General features: G+C 39.9%; 1 protein-coding gene across 2 annotated transcripts; it reads right to left on the bottom strand.

Moving 5' to 3' along the window:
- Positions 1–1,747: 1,747 nt before the first annotated feature.
- Positions 1,748–15,950, bottom strand: TRIM65 (tripartite motif containing 65). Of its 2 annotated transcripts, XM_051995056.1 has the most exons (6): positions 11,930–15,948; positions 9,394–9,489; positions 6,607–6,840; positions 6,284–6,458; positions 5,870–5,947; positions 1,748–5,677 (listed from the first exon to the last, which is right to left on the bottom strand). In XM_051995056.1, exons 1-6 carry the CDS (start codon positions 12,341–12,343, stop codon positions 5,103–5,105), a joined length of 1,572 nt encoding a protein of 523 aa, XP_051851016.1. In that variant the 5' UTR covers positions 12,344–15,948; the 3' UTR covers positions 1,748–5,102. The 2 variants fall into 2 exon arrangements, with proteins under 2 accessions (XP_051851016.1, XP_051851017.1); XM_051995057.1 differs by lacking the exon at positions 9,394–9,489 and having other exon boundaries at positions 11,930–15,950.
- Positions 15,951–19,455: the final 3,505 nt, after the last annotated feature.

The following is a 19,455-nucleotide window of genomic DNA, read 5'->3' as shown; positions in this document are numbered from 1 at the left end:
TTTTTTTTTTTTTTTGGTGCTAGTGGTGATGAGCAATCTGGGTTAAGTGCCTTGCCCAGGATCACACAGCTATAAGTATCTGAGGTCACATTTGAACTCAGATCCTCCTGATTCCAGGGTTTGTATTCTATCTACCTACCTGCCCCTTCCTATACAATCTGATGTATTTCCACACTAAACTTTTTCTGTGTCCAACCCTCTTTTATCTGTTTCAGGTAGGAGTGAAGCTCATCTAATGATGCTCACATCTCTATCCTTTTTTCCATATTTGTATACTTTTTACACATATCCCAATTATAAGAATGAGCATGTTTGTTTTGCACAACTTCCCATGGATTTTCTCAATTGGAGAAGGCAGGAAGAAGGGAGAGAATCTGGAACTCAAAATTTAAAACAAAAACAAATGTTGAAAAAATTGTTTTACATGTACACATGTAAAAATGTAGAAAAAATGACAAAAATTAAAATAAATAGTAGAGAGAAAAAAAATAATGAGTATGTTTTATCCCTTCTTCCTCCTTTCTTCACTACTCTATTTCTTTTACTCTGGGAGTGGAGGGAAGAGCTATTTTTAAACCTCAATTAGGATACACAAATAATGTCCTAAGTTTTGCCTTTAATCAGAGGCCTGGAATATCCTTAAGTATTTATAAATCTAGTTCTTTCCTAATGTAAAGTTCATGAAGTATAAATTGGTCTATTCTGTAAGATTCTAATTAACTGTGTCCTTTAAAGCTGGGGAACCTTTTTATCTGTTCCCTGCCCCAGACCCTCAGAGCTCAGAATCAACTTTCTTCCTTTCCAGAGTTAAAATCTAGTACCTTTTCCTGACTTCCAGCTCCTAATTTGAGACTGCTTCCTCCAACTATGAGCTTTCAAGTTCATTCGCCAAGTTGGAAAGAGTGCCATCTGGTCCAGATGTTTGCAAGTTGATGAATGAGTCATCAATAAGGTCCTGCCTGGGGTGTCATTCACCTCATATGCCCTCCATTCTCCACTTCACCCCACAATTCCTACCCTTAATTAACACAAGAGTTGTTTCTGTCTCCTGTGAATGAAACAGAAAGGTTGTTATAGGAACCTCCATAGCTTTGAGCCCCACCCTCCCCTCCATATCATTCATCTTTTTATATCTTATACATTCATACTAATTTTCCCTGAAGAAAATACTCCATCTCTTAGCTTTGGGTTATTTTCTCTAGCTATACCCCGACCTGAAAGTCTCTTTCCTCATCTTGGCTTCCTTCAATTGTCAACTAAAATCTCATTTTCCACAAGAAGTCTTTCCCAGTCCTTAATTTTAGTGCATTTCCTATGTTGATTATTTCAATCAATCAATAAACATTTATTATTTCTTATTTATCCCAGTTTGTTTGTACTCATTTGCATGTTTTCTCCTCTATTAGATTATGAGTTTACTGAGGGCAAGGACTATTCTTTTTTCAATTTTATTTTCAGTTGCAATTCTCTCCCTCCCTCGACCCTTCTCACCCATCCATTGAGAAAGCAAGAAATTCAGGGACTATGCTTTGCCTTTCTTTGTATCCCAGCACTTGCCACAGTGCCTGGCTTAGATTTTTGCTGTCCAGTTGAGTTCAACTCTTTGTGACTCCATTCGGGATTTTCTTGGCAGATTCGGAGGCAGCTAGGTGGCTTATCAGATAGAGTACCAGGAGTTCCAGGTTGAGTGACTTTAAGCAAGTCACTTAACCTGGTTGCCTTAAAAAAAAAAGCAAAGATACTGGAATGGTTTGTCATTTCCGTCTCCAATTTATTTTACAGATGAGAATACAAAGGCAAATAGGATAAAGTGATTTGCCTAGGATAACAGAGGAAGATTCTTCTTGATTCTGAACCTGGCATTTTGTGCCACCAGAATATCCCTGACACACAGAAGTGCTTTAAAAAATTCTTATTGACCAGTTGACAAGGGAACTAGGATAAAAGAGCAAGACCACCAAAAAAAGTCTTTAAATTTGTGCGATGTTTTCCATAATGTCTGATATTTCTGGAGGGGAGTGAGGCAAGTGACCTTGCATAGCCCTCCTTCACTTCAATTAATTCACTTGCATGTCACAGCATCACCTCCCCAATGTCATGGTCTTGAAGAACATTATCCTTGAATCTCTTGTTATGTATGTGCATGAGAATATGTTCCTGCATCAGAGAATTTTGCAACTCTAACACTAGCCTTTTTCCCTCTGAGAAATGTAAATGAATTAATATTGCTTGTTATACAAATTTGTACATAGTTCCATTAATAAATAAGACTTTAATTCCCTTGTTAGGATCTTTGCATGATTTGCATGAATTGCATGATTTTATTCCCTCTCCCCTGTGAAATCTGAGTTAGCATTTCACAAATAAGATCCTAACTGGAAAACAGAAGTCTTGGATTCCTCCTTTGAGAGAACCACACAAGGTCATTCTCCTGGCACTTACCAGACAGTTGGCACATATCCCATGTTAGCTGTTTCTTGTTTTTTGTTCTCACCTCTAAAACTGAGTAGTCTCCTCCTTTTTACCCGATCATAACTTCGAATTTAAGTGTCCGTTTGAGCCCAGACAGCCCTTAGCTCTTAGCATCAAACGGAGAATGTTGCCCCATCTCTCCCTCACCCAATACTGATAGGCATAAAGAAGCAAATCCAGATTGAGTCACAGCTGATCCCTAAGGAAGCTGGATGAGGTCCACGAGGCTAAAGGAAGCAGGTGGACACCTGGCCACACTAAATGGGGCAAAGCAGGGTGCTCCTGCACACACCTTCCAGCATCAGCCTCTGGGTACATTCCACCTAGCCCCATCTCTCTCTAATTCACTGCAATGATTAACTCACATTAAGTTTGCACTGGATTGACTATTTGGGGGCATATGCTGCGGTGTAAAAGTTTAGTTTGGGGGATGGTGGGAAACAGGACATCCTTTGTTTCCCCCGGACAGAAAGGACTCACAGGAGCTCATCAGTAGAGACTGAAAACACATGAATTACTCAGTGTTTCTTTTTAAAAAGAACTCATCTCAGGGTTACCATGAAGGCAACCTTCCAACATCCTGATGAATCCCCAGTTCTTTCACAGGGTCCTATACAGCCTGCCCCAGACTTGCATTGTTTCCTGTAGTCTATACTCGCCCCAGAAGGAACAATCATGGTGGAGCTGCTGGAAAAGGACATCCTTCCCATTCCTTCCTACTTGACTTGTCCAAATAACTCACTATAACTTGGTGATTTAATATCTGGATCTTGCATTCCCTCCTCCAGAAAATTGCCCACCCTCACCCAGATCCTTAATCTCTCTGCAGAGATTATGATTGCTTTTTTTTCTCTTAGAGACAATGCTCAGGACCCTCAACCTCTTTTCTTTTTTTAGGGTACAGAACTGTGACTATTTTTGTGATAGAAACCTCTTGAGCAATCTGGTGAAGCTAATGGATCTCTTTTTGGAAGAATTTTTGTTCGTGTTTGTTTTTGTTTTTTTGCCAGGCAATTCAAGAAATCGTGGCCAGAGGCCTCTGAAGGCCTCAGAGGAGGCAGCCAGGTAGAATTAGTTGACACTGCAAAGGTCAGTGGCCAGAGGTTTTCTGGGCAAAAAATGTCCCTGGGAATTAGGACAGACTGGTAATGCAAAATACCGAGTAACGCTAAGGCATTCACAGATGAAGTGGCTGCCCAGGGTTAAGTATTAAATGGTATTTTACACTCTTAGGAAGAGGAATGATGAGGGAAAGAGGGAGAAAAATTTGGAACACAAAGTTTTACAAAAATGAATGTTGAAATACAAAAATATATTTATATATATTTGGAAAAATAAAATACTATTGAGGAATAAAAGGAAAAAATATTCTATTAGAATAAATTAGAGAGATGTGAATTAAACAACCCTGAGGTATCACCTCACACAATCAGATTGGTAACAGAATTAATATTGGAGAAGCTGTGGGAAAAATGGAACACTAATACATTGTTGGTCCAACTATTCTGGAGAACAATTTGGAACCATGCAGTTCCAACAGACTTGTGATGGAAAGTGCCATTCACTTTCAAAGAAAGAACTATGGAGACTGACTGTGGATTAAAGCATAGTATTTTCATCTTTTTTTTTTTTTTTTTGATTGTTGTTTGTTTGCTTGGTTTTTTTCCCCCTAGCATGACAAATATGGAAATGGATTTCAAAGAACCACATGTTTAACTTATATTGGATTGCTTGCTGTCTTGGGAAGGGGAGGGGAGAAGAGGAGAAGAAAAATTTGGAACACAAAAGTTTTACAAAGGTGAATGTTGAAAACTATCTTTGCATGTATTTGGGGAAAAATACTATTTAAAAATTGTGTATACCCTTTGATCCATCAATATCACTATTATATTTGTATTTCAAAGAGATCATAATAAAGGGAAAAGGACCTACATGTTCAAAAATAAATTTATAGCAGCTCTTTTTGTGGTGGCAAAGAATTGGAAACTGCTGAATAATGATATATGAATGTTATGGAATATTATTATTTTATAAGAAATGACCAGGAGGATGATTTTAGAGGGGCCTGGAGAGAATTATATGAACTGATGCTGAGTGAAGTGAGCAGAACCAGGAGAACACTGTATACGGTAACAGTAACATTGTGCAATGGTCAACTTTGACAGACTTGGCTCTTCTCAGCAATTCGGTCATCCAAAACAATTCCAAGAGACTTATAATGGAAGTGCTGTCCACATTCAGAGAAAGAATCTGAATGCAGATCAAAGCACACTACTATAACTATTTAGTTTTTTTGGGGAGTGAGGGGGTTCTAAGGCTTTTCCCTTTTGTTTTGTTTTTTCTTTCACAACATGACTAATGGGTAAATTTGTTTAACGTAATTGTGGATGTAAAACCTATAAGATTGTTTTCTTTCTTAGGGAGGGAAAAAAACATTTGTAACTCAAAACCTTATAAAAATAAATGTTGAAAACTATCTTTACAAATAATTGGAAAAAATAAAATATTATTAAGTGGGGAAAACAAAAGAGCAGGGCCCTGGGCCCTGGCATCTGGACCTTCAGCTCCCTGCAGCATCTTTTAACAGAATCGTTATTTATCTGGGCTCCCCCGCCCTCTTTAGATACTGGTCAGCTGGGACTAAGTGCCTCTCCCTGGGGCCCCGAATAAGGTTTGGCCCCAGGCAGATGACAGAGGGTGATGGTTCTATCTTCACAGAGCCAGAAAACAGGATAGAGGGGCTGGGTGAAGAAGGCATTGAAGACATGCAGGAGCTGGAACTGAGGCTCCAAGCTGTAGAAAGAGAGACATCCAACGGGCAGATCCAACTCCATTCCAAAGAGGTTTCCAGGTTTGCCTGGAAGCTGTTGGGCCTCCCCATTGTGCCAGGCTTCATAGCCCTTCTCCTGCACCCGAAGCCCCCAGGAATAAGAATTTCTCCCAATGTTGTCCGTCTGTCTGAGCTGCTTTTGCCGGGAGAGCCCAGGGTAGGTGATGCCCAGGGTCACCGAATGATCAGACACTTCCACTTCCCAGTAGTGCTTTCCTGCCTCAAAGCCCTGGGCACACAGCACTTGCCAGAGCTGAAACCTCCCAGGCTGGGAGGTGTGCTGGGACTTGAAGCCATGTTTTACCCGTTGGTTTTGGCGGGAAAAGTGGAAGTAATGATTAGCAGTGAGAGGGTCAAAGGTGAGGTTGCGATAATCTGTGAGAAGAGAAGTGTGCCTGCGGTGAGGGCTCGTGAGACTGCTGAGGGCTGACTTCCCTGCCCTGCCAAGGCTCACCCCATCCCGAGGCCCAAAGCCCAACCAGCACAGACACAAGTGCACCTGGGCAGTACCTGAAGGACCCCTACACCTATGCACTCACTCACTCACACATACATGGAGCAGCTTACTTTGTGTCAGCTTCTTCCTCAGACTGCACACCGGTCGTGGAATTGGTTCCAGGGAATTGGTCTCAGGCTCTCGGCGCTCTAGAATTAGAGGAGGGGGCCTGGTGGAGGGAGGCTGGTCCCCTTTTCTTGGAGGATCCTCTACTTGCCCTTGAACCACTCACCGTGGCAATAGGAGGCTGGGGTCAGGGAGAGCCAATCCCAGATTGGGAGGGAGGAGGGACATTACTAAATTTTTATTGAAGTTTTTTATTTTCAAAACATATGCAAGGATAATTTTTTCAACACTGACCCTTGACAAACCTTGTTTTCTAATTTTCCCCTCCTTCCCCCCTCCCCCCAGATGGCATGTAATCCAATATATGTTAAGAGGAGGGACATTATTAATGGCCATCCAGAGTGGAAGGTCAGCCTTACCCTTGAGGCCAGGCTCAGCATCTCCAGGACTCACAGCGTCAATCTCATCCTTCAGCAGGAGTTGACAGATTTGGTCCAGTGTCCTCTCCAGCTTATTCAACGGACCAGAATCTTCATTCCATTTCAATGATGGCATTGGGGCCAAAGGCTCAGGGGGTATCAGAAGTAGGGACCGCTGAACCATCAGGAACAGGGGACCGGAAGTCATAAAGCCTGCACTCATTGGGGAAGAAATCCTTCCCTCCTCCAGGCCCTCTTCGCTTTCACCTGGGATATCACCTGCCTCTCCCCTCCCCTCACCTCCCCACTCCAGTTCTGGGTACCTGCAAGAAGCTCAGGTCATCGGAACAGGACTGAAGCTCTTGGATCTGCTGGATGTGCTGCGCCAGGCGTTCCAGGTGGTCCTGAAGCCCCTGCCTGATCGCCCCGGCCTGTGCCAGTGAAGCTGCCTTTTCCTTCTCAATGTTCTGCAAGGCCTTATCCCGCCGTGTTTCAAGGACCCGCAGCAGAGCAGTGACTTTGTTGGAAACAGCCAGGGTCAGAATGTGGGCTGAGTCCTGGGTGGGCAGGGGAGGAGGCTCGGGTTAGGGGCATTGGAGGTGGGCATGGGCAGACAGAGTCAACACTGGGGCAGGAAACAGAGCGGGGTCAACCTTGGGGGAGGTGGAACAGAGACTGGAAGATTTGTATCCCCGGGACACAAGCACCTGACAGAGACTGGAAGATTTGTCCAGGGGCTCAGCATCTGGGGGACACAAGTCCCTGTCCTGTCTGGTGAATTAAATACTGGCTCCTCATACCTATAAGACTTGCACGGTGTTCTCCTCATAACAAGCCTATAGGGGTATAATTATTCTTATTTTACAGCTGAGAAAACTGAAGCTTGGAGATAATACAGTAAAGTTTGAAGAGAAATCTATTGGAAGTCAAGAGACCCAAGAGTTCACGTTTTGGCTCTGCTACTTATCTGCGATGTTATGTAACTTACTTCCCCACTCAGGGCCTCTTTTTAACAATAATTGGTAGGATCTATATGAACCTTGAAGGTTTATAAAGCATTTTACATATATTATCTCATTTGATCCGTACAGCTACCCTGGGAGGTAGATACTATTATTATTTCCATTTTCCAGATGTAGATATTGAAACAGAAGCAAAGTATCTTGGTTAGGATCACAGAACTAGCAATTGTGTGGAGCATTTGAATTCAGGTCTTCCTGATTCTAAGTCCAATTCTTTAACCATGGTACTGCCCAGCTGCCTCTTTCACTTTAACAGGAGGGTAAAGGGTGGACTGGATTATCACTTATGATAATCCAAAGCTATGATTTTATGAGGTTAGGAACTGAACTTACATTTCTTGAGAGAGTTCTTTCCACTAAACTACACTGCTTGAATAGCATCTTTTTCTATGAGAAAGTAGACTAAGAAAGCAGACAGAGAACTACTTATTAGTTAAAGCAGGGACCACAAGGGTTAAGAAGATGCTTGTGACTTATTTTGCCAACTGTGAAAGAGTTTATATAGCAGCTCTTTTTGTGGTAACAAAGAATTAGAAATTAGGGGGATACCTATCAATTGGGGAATAATTGAATAAGTTGTAGTATATGGATGTAATGGAATACTATTGGTTTATAAGAAACTATGAGCAGGTAGACTTCAGAAAAACCTGGATTTATATGAACTGAGTGAAAGGAACAGACCCTGGACAACACTATGTGATGATCAGGTCTGATAGACTTAGCTCTCCTCAACAATGCAACGATAAAAGACAATTCCAAAATATTCCAAATAATTCCAAAATAGTGGAAAATGCTATCCATATCCAGAAAAAGAACTGTAGAATTTAATTGCAGATCAAAGCACACTATTTTCACTTTTTTTTTCTTCTTTATGTTTTTTTTCTGTTATTCTGATTCTTTCACAACATGACTAATGCCAGATCTCAAACTACTCTGCAAAAAGAAGCAATTATCCAAATTCTCTGGTATTGATTGAAAATCAGAAGGAAAAATTAGATATGCAAAACCTAAAACGTGTATAACAACATGTAATTTGGTAATCAATCAATCGAGACTGTACTAAGGAAAATAAATATGATTTAAGAGCTACAATTGATACAATGATCAGTCACTATTCCAGAGAACCAATGATGAAGTTAGTTTTCTACTTCTTAGCAGAAAGGTGAGGGAGGAGAGGTTTAGGATGACAGATACCTTTTCAAGCAAGAGCAATATGTAAGATTTGTTTTATTTGTTTATATTTATTTGTTACAAGGGAGGTTTTTCAGTAATAAACAGTAAGTAGTAATGGTGATCTTCAGTATCTTTCTTTTTCTCCCTCTCAGAGAACCATCCCATATATCAAATGGTATTTTTTAAAGAGACAAAAAAAAAAAAAAAAAAAAACCAACCCAAATCCCAGAGCAACTTATTTGTACCAATGAAAAAGTATGAAAACATGTACAATGTATAATATCTGAGGACATCGCACTTCCATGAAAGGGTGAGTTGCAAATGTCTTCTTATATTCTTCATTTAAATTTATCTTGATTTTTATAATTTGTTACAATCAGTTTTGTATCTTGGATGTGTAGTTCTTTCTATTTACAACGTTGTATTAACAGTGTATATTATTTTCTTACCTATGCTTATTTCACTGCAACATTACATGTGAATTTTTCCATGCTTTTCTCCATTTATCACATACATTATTTCTTACTGTACAGTAATAGTAAATATTAAGGTAAAGTACAAAAAAGGGGAGGGTTCTGTTTTTTGGAGGGGGAGAATTGAGGAGGTAGTGATGATAACAAGAAAAAAAAAGATTGTAAGTGAAACAAAGTAAAAAACACAATTAAAGGAACAGAAAGAGTTTCTGAAGGGGAAATGGACAAGTAGGGCAGGGTTAGAAGGATAGTATTAAATTTAATCTATATTTTAAATAAACAATAAGCTGTATAAGGTATCAAAAGTAACCATCTTTTTCTGTTCTCTGAATGAGAAAATGTCCGTGATTGTCATACTCATAATTAAAAAGAAAACTTTCTTTCCTTTCCCCAATGTGAAGGATAGTAATTCTGGAGGTATCAGGAAGTGCTATATTATTACCTGGATCTCATTACTCTTCTGTTGCAGCTCTTGAAGTTTTTCTTCAGTCTGGATTGACTGCCTCCAGTTTTCTTCCAGCTGTTCTTCCAGATGTTTCTAATGATATCCATTAGATCAGTAAGCAAGCCAATATCATACCAGGTACCAGCAAGGGAACTAGAAGACCTGGGTTCTGCCATAGAACTTTACCATTTACTCAGTGTGATCTAAGTTATTTCACATTCTTCTGTTAAATAGGAATAATAATCCCTACCATTCCTATCCCTTATATTTACTGTGGAGATCAAAACAAGCTTATGGTATCTATAAAGTGCTAAATAAAAAGTTCTTAACCTCTAGAATAGAGGTTCTCAAAGTATGGTCTAAGAGAGGTCCTCAAACTACGGCCCGCGGGCTAGATACGGCAGCTGAGGACGATTATCCTCCTCACCCAGAGCTATGAAGTTTCTTTATTTAAAGGCCCACAAAACAAAGTTTTTGTTTTTACTATAGTCCGGCCCTCCAACAGTCTGAGGGACAGTGAATTGGCCCCCTATTTAAAAAGTTTGAGGACCCTTGGGAATCCTGGGGAATCTCTGAAATCCTTTTAGAGGGTCTACAAATTCAAAAATAGTTTTTATTTCCAATATGATAAATGTCTATAAATATAATCCAGATAAACAAAAATGCCTTGGAGAGATCCTCAATAATTTTTAATAGGATAAAGATACTGAAAACAAAAGTTTGAGAACCACTGCTCTAGAAGATCTAAACAATTATCTAGAGCAGGTGTAGGGAATGTGAAACTGCTTGGTCTGGCCCTGCCAGGGGATGATGAGCTTAAAGAATTGTAAGAATTGTTTGAGTTTCATAGGTGGATAATTTTATGCCCTTTAAATGCTATTATAAATATCCTTGGCAAAAAATAACTTTCTCCATCCCTGATTTAGAGGCAACAATACAGAGAAAAGGAAATTAACTAACTTGGCATTCCTTGGACTCACCATTCATTCCCTCTCCTGCTCAAAAGCTTTCCAATAGTTTTCACAATCACTGATTATGTGGCTCATTGTTTAGATTTGGATGGCTCTGAATAAGTGTAAAAGTTTTATGTTCAAGCCAGAAACTCCAAGGGTCTTTACCTCCCAGATTGATATCTTTGTAAATGGTAAATTGGGCTATATTTTGTCTCAACTCTTACCCCTTAGTAACCAAATGTTCAAGGCCTCAGACAAACTGATAAAATAATAAAAGGCCAAGGTCACAAACTGCATCCTGGGCCATCACTAGTCACCTAGACCTTTGTTTTGCCACTGGATTTTGATGATTGGCGGAGAAAGAGGCTGAGGACTTTGCTCAGACTTAAATCCAATTCATGTACAAGTTGAAAAATCCCCTTCTGCGATGTTTCTGGCCCAGTTCTGGAAGGAAGGATGGGTACCACCACTATCACCACCAGGCTTTTTAAAATGGGTTCTTCTCCCCAGGCCCGGAAAGCATTTCCTCCTCACCTTAGCCTCAGAATCCTGAGCTGCTTTCAAGGTTCAGCTCAAGTGCTTTGCTGGTCTCCTGAGACTGGTCTTTTTCTCCTCTTCATATATATCTTTATCTGTCTATGTAGCTAGTTAAGATATAGATATATAGACCTATAGATGGTTCTAGATCTTTATACAGATAGATCAATATCGCTATGAACTGACAATTATATATTGATGGCCAGAGCTATAGATACCTATAGCTATTCAATATAGAAATATATATCTATCAATATAATGTGTATATACATATAGATATATGTGTGTGTAAATGTATAATTTTGTCCACAATACACATTCCAAAAGAAAAATACCTCTTTTCTGAGTGATTTTTCTTGTTTTATTATACATTTTGTCTGTTAAGAGTGGGTGTCATTGAGCTAGTGGACCAATTTAAACTTCACTTAAAGCAAGAGTCGACGTTAAACCACGTGAGGGCAGTTTTCTGTGAGAAAAGTTTTTAAAATTTAGATTAAGTGCAGAAACTATCTGGATTATTATGGATGACTTTGAAAGTTACTAGAAGAGCTGGAGAAGCATTAATTAAGATCTGACTCAATGGCCCTTATTTATTCTTACAAATCAAGATTTTTATGGGTTAAAATTTTTAAATTAAAAAAACATTTAAAATGTAATGTAATTAGATGAGTTTTTTGAAGGGCAGATAGTTTCAGCTTGTCTTTATAACTCCAGCACCTAGTCGATTCATTGCGGGTGATTAAAAAATAATGTTTCTACGTCTTAGATTTCATTTGATGAGTAACACAGTGGGCAGGTGTATTATTATTGCCATTTCACAGAGGAGATAACGGAGGCGGAGACAGGCTAAGTTACTTGCCCAGACCACGCAGCTAGCCAAGTGTCCGCATCAGGATTGGGATGCGGGTCCTCCAGACTCCAAGCCCAGCGCTCCCCTGCCCGGCCAAGTGGGGGCTTGCCGGAGTGTGGGGAGGCTGCGGGGGGCTCGGCGCGGCGCGTCCTGGCTCTGCTCTCCCCTCCCCCCTCGCTTCCGGCTCCCTCACCTGCCGCGCCTTGCGCTCCACGTCGGGCAGGACGCGCCGGTGGCCCTGGCACTGGTCCACAGTGCAGGCGCAGCAGATGCACTGCTTCTCGGTGCGGCAGTAGAGCTCCAGGGCCCGCCCGTGCCGGGGGCAGCGGGCTGCGGATCTCGGGCCGGGCACGGGCGCCCCCGCTGCCACCTGCCACTCGGCCGCCCGGACGGTCTCCACCACGTCACACAGAGCCCCGTTCTTGTGCAGCTCGGGCCGCTGCGCGAACGGGGTGCGGCACTGGGGGCAGTCCACCTCCTGCCGGTTCCAGTGGTCCACTATGCACGCCCGGCAGAAGTTATGGCCGCAGGGCAGAGTGACCGCCTCCCGGTACAGCTCCAGGCAGATTGCACAGAGCAGCTTCTCCTCCAGCGGCAGGGTAGCCATTCTTGGCTCTAGCCAGGGGAGCTCCAGGGCCCGGGAAGGAGCGTCCCCGGGTCGCTGCTGGAAGGTGGCCGCTGTGGAGGGAGGAGAGGAGTTAGCGCGCTGCCGTAGGATCCTCCCCTCCTTTGAGTCTTAGGCCTGGACACTAGGATCTCTCCTCCCCCGGAGGTGGGGGCGGGGGGAGGAGTCAGAGTGGAGAACTTGAACTTGCGGGGCCTGCTTTCCGAGGCCCTCAGCCACCGCGCCCAGGAGTCCGCCGCAGACGCCCAGCGTGACCCAACCTCTCTTCTCCCAGTCTGGCTTTTTAGCTTTCCAGTTCCCCACCCACTTCCTGCGGTCTTGTCCCAGCTTTGCTCCCGCCCAGAGCCCGATCAAACCCCTTCGGCCTTGTGTCCCTCCTCTTCCTCCCTGCTTTTCCTCTTCTGTTGTTCTGACTTGAATTCTGAAGCTGTATTATTCTGACCTTGACTGCATGGTTACTCAGGCCTGGTGACAAAGGTTAGTTGTCCCCATCTCTGCTCTTTCTGTGGCCATTTCTTAAGCGCTCTGTGCCTATGGCAGAAGATGCAAAGAGTAAAACCTTCCCTAGCCTCAGAGAGCTTTCATTAAACGAGAGAGACGTGCACATAGGGTACAAAAATATGCACAACAGACCCAAGGAAATGGTGAGGGAAAGTGGGGGGAGTGGAGTTGCAAAGGAAGGTAAATAGCAATTAAGGGGATCCAGAAAGTTCTCATGTAAAAGATAAAGCTTGAATTGAATCTTGAAGGCAACCAGGAATTCCAAATGCATTTCCAGGCATGGAGCACAGGGGAAATATCCAGAACATTTTTCTAACAAATTACATATCACAAAATAACAAGTTGATCAGTGGAACAGGTTAGGTTCACAGGACAAAATAGTTAATAACTAATGTTTGACAAATGCAAAGACCCCAGCTTTTGAGGTAAGAATTCACTATTTGACAAAAATTGCTGGGAAAGTTGGAAACTAGTATGGCAGAAACTAGGCATTGACCCATACCTTAACAGCATATACCAAGCTAAGATGGCAATGGGTCCATGATTTAGATATAGAGTGATATTATAAACAAATTGGAAGAACAAAGTATTTTACCCCAGATCTGTGAAAAAGGAAATAATTTGTGGCCAAAGAAGAATTGAAAATCATTACTAAAGACAAACACACAAAAGATATTTTTGATTATATTAAATTAAAAAGGTTTTGTACAAACAAAACTAATGCAGACAAGATTAGAAGGGAAACAATAATTGGGAAAACAGTTTTACATCCAAAGGTTCTGCTAAAGGCCTCATTTCTAAAATATATAGAGAATTGACTCAAATTTATAATAAATCAAGCCATTCTTCAATTGATAAATGGTAAAAGGATATGAACAGACAATTTTCAGATGAAGAAATTGAAACTATTTCTAGTCATATGAAAAGATGCTCCAAATCATTGTTGATCAGAGAAATGCAAATTAAGACAACTCTGAGATACCACTACACACCTGTCAGATTGGCTAGAATGACAGGGAAAGATAATGCGGAATGTTGGAGGGGATGTGGGAAAACTGGGACATTGATGCATTGTTGATGGAATTGTGAATGAATCCAACCATTCTGGAGAGCAATTTGGATCTATGCTCAAAAAGTTATCAAACTGTGCATACTCTTTTATCCAGCAGTGTTACTCCTGGACTTATATCCCAAAGAAATCTTAATGGAGGGAAAGAGACCTATATGTGCAAAAATGTGGCTTTTTGTAGTGGTTAGAAACTGGAAACAGTGCATGCGCATCAGTTGGAGAATGGCTGAATAAATTATGGTATATGAATATTGTGGAATATTATTATTCTGTAAGAAATAACCAACAGGATGCTTTCGGAGAGGCCTGGAGAGACTTACATGAACTGATGTTAAGTGAAATGAGCAGAACCAGGAGATCATTGTACATGGCAACAGCAAAATTATACAACTATCAATTCTGATGGACGTGGTTCTCTTCAACAATGAGATGATTCAAACCAGTTTCAATTGTTCAGTAATGAAGAGAACCAGCTTCACCCAGAGGGAGAACTATGGGAAATGAGTGTAAACCATAACATAGCATCTCCACTCTTTCTGTTATTGTTTGCTTGCATTTTTGTTTTCCTTCTCAGGTTTTTTTCTTTTTTTCTAGATCCTATTTTTCTTGTGCAGCAAAATAACTGTATAAATATGTATACACAAATTGGATTTAACATATACTTTAACATATTTAATATGTATTGGATTACTTGCCATCTAGAGGAGGGGGTGGAGGAAAGGAGGGGAAAAGTTGGAACAGAAGGTTTTGCAAGGGTCAATGTTGAAAAATTACCCATGAATGTTTTGTAAATAAAAAGCTATAGTAAAAAAAAAATAACGAAGCATAAAGATATGTATTGATAAAATCCGTTACATTTTCACTATCAAATAAATTTGCTTCATCTTTATTATAAGGAAAAAAGTCAAAACAACTGCTATGATTATTTTTAATGTTCTTTCATTACTTTTTATCATTTGGGACTCAGGGCCATTCCTGCAATTTTTGATAAACTAAAAATGTCTCCTGTTAATATTGACCTCACCTGACTAAAACTTCATGAAATGAAGTTAATAACTATTTGATATTACTGAGATAGAAGTCAAAGAGAAGTTTGAGCCTCCTAAAGTTATACAGTTATTTGAAGAAAGATCAGACTGTAGTTGATTCCTGGTTTATCTTGGTAACATATAAATCCCTTTCTCCTCAATCAGAACATTGTGAACCTGTTAAATGTCATTTAATCTAGAATCTAGAATCTAGAATTTAATTTAGAAACTTGGTTTACCTATAGAGTCTGTTTAACTAGGTTTGTTTCCTTTAGGGAATTATGAGATTATGATTGGCTTAACTAAATTTGTTTAATGTTTGTAACATTGAGGGAAGCCTGGGATTATGTATCTTTTTTATCTTCTATGGCCTAAGGGAATATCTGAGATTGCAATATGTAAAATAATCATTTTTCTCAAGTAATTTTGTCTGTAAAAAGTCTTGTTAAGATCCTAATCTTTGTTCAGGGTAATTTATTTATCTATTTTTGAATCCTGAATCTGTCCTTAAGCATAATAAAATCTTAAGTTTTGCTTCTATAATTTCTGCACTGCAGTAGATTTATTTCACCAACAGTAACCTAACAAACAAATTCAAAGAAGAGATATTTCTTCCCTAGCACATCCTTTGAAATGTTTTAGCACAAGAACACTACACTGCTGTGCAATTGTAGTGCCCTTTTAGACTTCAAGGAGATATATGACTATGGAGATGGTTACATACGGGGCAGGCCAGAAATCATCATATTATTTTTCTCTTCATCCAAAGTGAACCCTCACATGGACTAACCACAGTAAACTATGACTGACCAGTGAGACTTTCTCTCCTGAGGGAAAAAAAACAAACAGGCATAGCCCTGGGGTCACAAAAGGGATCTGAATGGTGAATCAAAAGCAGGAAGTAACTTGGGAAGCTGTATTGGGAAATCAGGAAAGCATCATCAACACTGAAATGAAACCACAGCAGTACCAGTGAGATCAATAGTTTTTGATTCCCAGGCCATGAGAAATGCTTAGCTAGATCCTGTTTTCCTGAGTTTACTCAGGGGGACAACCCCATGTCTGGGATCTCTTCTTCCCTCCCAGCCTAGGGAGGGCAGAGACATGGTATGAAGTTACCAAATCATAAGAATTTGTTTTGCTTTCTGTTTTGTCATTTATTTGAAAAGAAACCAGTTTCTCTAAAAACACATGGCCATTCATAGAAGTACTGATTATTGTGTATCCTTGAGAGTTGAAATTAAGAAAGCGTGTAGTCTGTGAAAGAGCACCATAAACTTTACTGATGCTGAGAGATGTTCTCCAGATAAAAATGGAGGCCTGGAACAAGGAACTATCCCCCTGAGTCAACTCAGCAAGACAGGATCTGCCTTAACATTTCTCATGGCCTAAGAATTGAAAACTATTGATCTCCTCGATCATCATATAATTTTCTTGTTGCCATGTACAATGATCTCCTGGTTCTGCTCATTTGAGTCAGCACCAGTTCATGTAAGTCTCTTCAGACCTCTCTATAGTCATCCTGCTGGTTGTTTCTTTTCTTTTTTCTTTTTTCCTGAGGTAACTGCGGTTAAGTGACTTGCCCAGGGTCACACAGCCAGGAAGTGTTAAGTGTCTGAGATCAGATTTGAACTCAGGTCCTTCTGATTTCAGGGTTGGTGTTCTATCCACTGTACCACCTAGCTGCCCCTAGGGATCATTTCTTACAGAACAATAATATTCCATAACATTCATATACCATAACTTATTCAGCCATTCTCCAATTGATGGGCATCCACTCACTTTCCAGTTTCTAGCCACTACAAAAAGGGCTACCACAAACATTTTTGCACATACAGGTTCCTTTCCCCCCTTTAAGATCTCTTTGAGATATAAGCCCATTAGAAACACTGATGGATCAAAGGGTATGCACAGTTTGATAGCACTTTGAGCATAGTTCCAGATTGCTCTCCAGAATGGTTGGAGCCATTCACAATTCCACCAACAATGCATTAGTGTCCCAGTTTTCCCACATCCCCTCCAACATTCATTATTATCTTTTCCTGTCATCTTAGCCAATCTGAGAAGTGTGTAATGGTATCTCAGAGTTGTCTTAATTTGCATTTCTCTGATCAATAGTGATTTGGAGCATTTTTTTTCATATGACTAGAAATGGTTTCAATTTCATCTGAAAATTGTCTGTTCATATCTTTTGACCATTTATCAATTTGGAGAATGGCTTGATACATTTTTCTATAGATTTCTCAAAACAGAATTTGGGTGAATATCTAGACCCAAAGAGCTAGAAGCAGTGTTGGTGAGGGAAGGCAAATAAAGGTAGAGTAACCTTGTGGGGAGCAGTTTTCTCAAACATTTCTATTCCATTTGTTCTTCCTTTGGTGTGGTTAAAAGATAAAACTCTCATTAGCAAAGAGCTAGAAACAAAGATGGATGTTCATCCAATTGAGGAATAAGTAAACAAATTGTGGGGTATATGAAAATGACAACATTAATGGGCACCTAAAAATGATGAATATGATGAATAGAAATAAGTATGGAAAGACATGGACTGATGCAAAGTAAGCTTTAGCAGGATAAAAACAGAAGCAGGAGAGCAATACACAGCATGACTGTATCTATGTTAAGTGGAAAGACCAACAAAACAATTGAAATAGAATGTTGCCAAGTTAAAAATGATGGTTTGGTCTCAAAGGAGACATATGAAAAGACACTCTCCCACCCTCTTTGCATATATGGCTGACTATGGATATTGGGATACTGCATAGAATGTTAAGATTTTTTAATAAGTTTTTCAGTTTTATGAAATTTTTTTCTTTGTACTTTAGTTTCAAAGAATGGCTCTTTGAGAGAAAATGGAAGATGACTATGTTGGTAAATATACAAACATATATGAATATATGCATATATATTTAAATGTATATGTATATGCATGTATATACACACGTACAAACATTTAAGAAAAAAAAAAAGAAAAACAAGCCAAAGTATCTACCAGCCACATAAGGTGCCAGCCAAAAGAAACTTACTAGCATTACTCATCAACCTTTCATCTTTTAACCCCATTCCTTCCCTCCTTCTATTTTTGTTGTTATTATTCAGTTGTTTCAGTCAAGTCTTACTTTGTATCCTGTGATTACAGACCTTCTATCCATGGGATATTCTTGATAAAAAATAATGGAGTGGTTTGCTCTTTCTTTTTCCAGTGGCAAATAGGTTAAGTGACTTTCCCAAAGTTACTTCACTAATAAACATCAGAAGCTGGATTTTAATTTGGATCTTCCTGATTTCAATTCCAGTGCTCTATTTACTTTGCCATCTAGCTATCTCTCCTCTCCCCTACACACACTTCTAAAAGTATTAATGCTACATATAGCTGCTTCTATATTTGTTCTCAACTGCTTAGTTGTCTTTTAAGAGCTAATCAAAGGCATGGCCAATCATTATTTAGGCAATGGTCAGGGTCACTTTCTAATTTTTAAAAAAATCTATTTATTTATTTAATTAAAATAACTTTTTATTGACAGAACCCATGCCAGGGTAATTTTTTACAACATTATCCTTTGCACTCACTTCTGTTCCAATTTTTCCCCTCTCTCCCTCCACCCCATCCCCTAGATGGCAAGTAGTCCTATATATGTAAAATATGTCGCAGTATTTCTCTTGTTGCACAGGAAGAATTGGATTCAGAAGGTAGAAATAACCCAGGAAGAAAAACAAAAATGCAAATAGTTTACATTCATTTCCTAGTGTTCTTTCTTTGGGTGTAGCTGCTTCTGTCCATCCTTGATCAACTGAAACTGAGTTAGATCTTCTCTTTGTCAAAGAAATCCACTTCCATTAGAATACATCTTCATACAGTATCATTGTTGAAGTATCTAATGATCTCCTGGTTCTGCTCATTTCACTTAGCATCAGTTCATGTAAGTCTCTCCAAGCCTCTCTGTATTCATCCTGCTGGTCATTTCTTACAGAACAATAATATTCCATAACATTCATATACCACAATTTACCCAGCCATTCTCCAATTGATGGGCATCCATTCATTTTCCAGTTTCTAGCCACTACAGAAAGGAGTGCCACAAACATTTTGGCACCTACAGGTCCCTTTCCCTTCTTTAGTATCTCTTTGGGATATAAGCCCAATAGAAACACTGCTGGATCCAAGGGTATGCACAGTTTGATAACTTTTGGGGCATAATTCCAGATTGCTCTTCAGAATGGTTGGATTTGTTCACAACTCCACCAATAATGCATCAGTGTCCCAGTTTTCCCACGTCCCCTCCAACATTCAGCATTATTTTTTCTTGTTATCTTAGCCAATCTGACAGGTGGGTAGTGGTATCTCAGAGTTGTCTTTATTTGCATTTCTCTGATCAATAGTGATTTGGAACACTCTTTCATATGAGTGGTAATAGTTTTAATTTCATCATCTGAAAATTGTCTGTTTGTATCCTTTGACCATTTATCAATTGGAGAATGGCTTGATTTCTTATAAA

This window comes from Antechinus flavipes, chromosome 4, assembly GCF_016432865.1.
Source record: "Antechinus flavipes isolate AdamAnt ecotype Samford, QLD, Australia chromosome 4, AdamAnt_v2, whole genome shotgun sequence".
NCBI lineage: Eukaryota > Metazoa > Chordata > Mammalia > Dasyuromorphia > Dasyuridae > Antechinus > Antechinus flavipes.
This window is presented reverse-complemented; position numbering and strand designations above follow the sequence as displayed.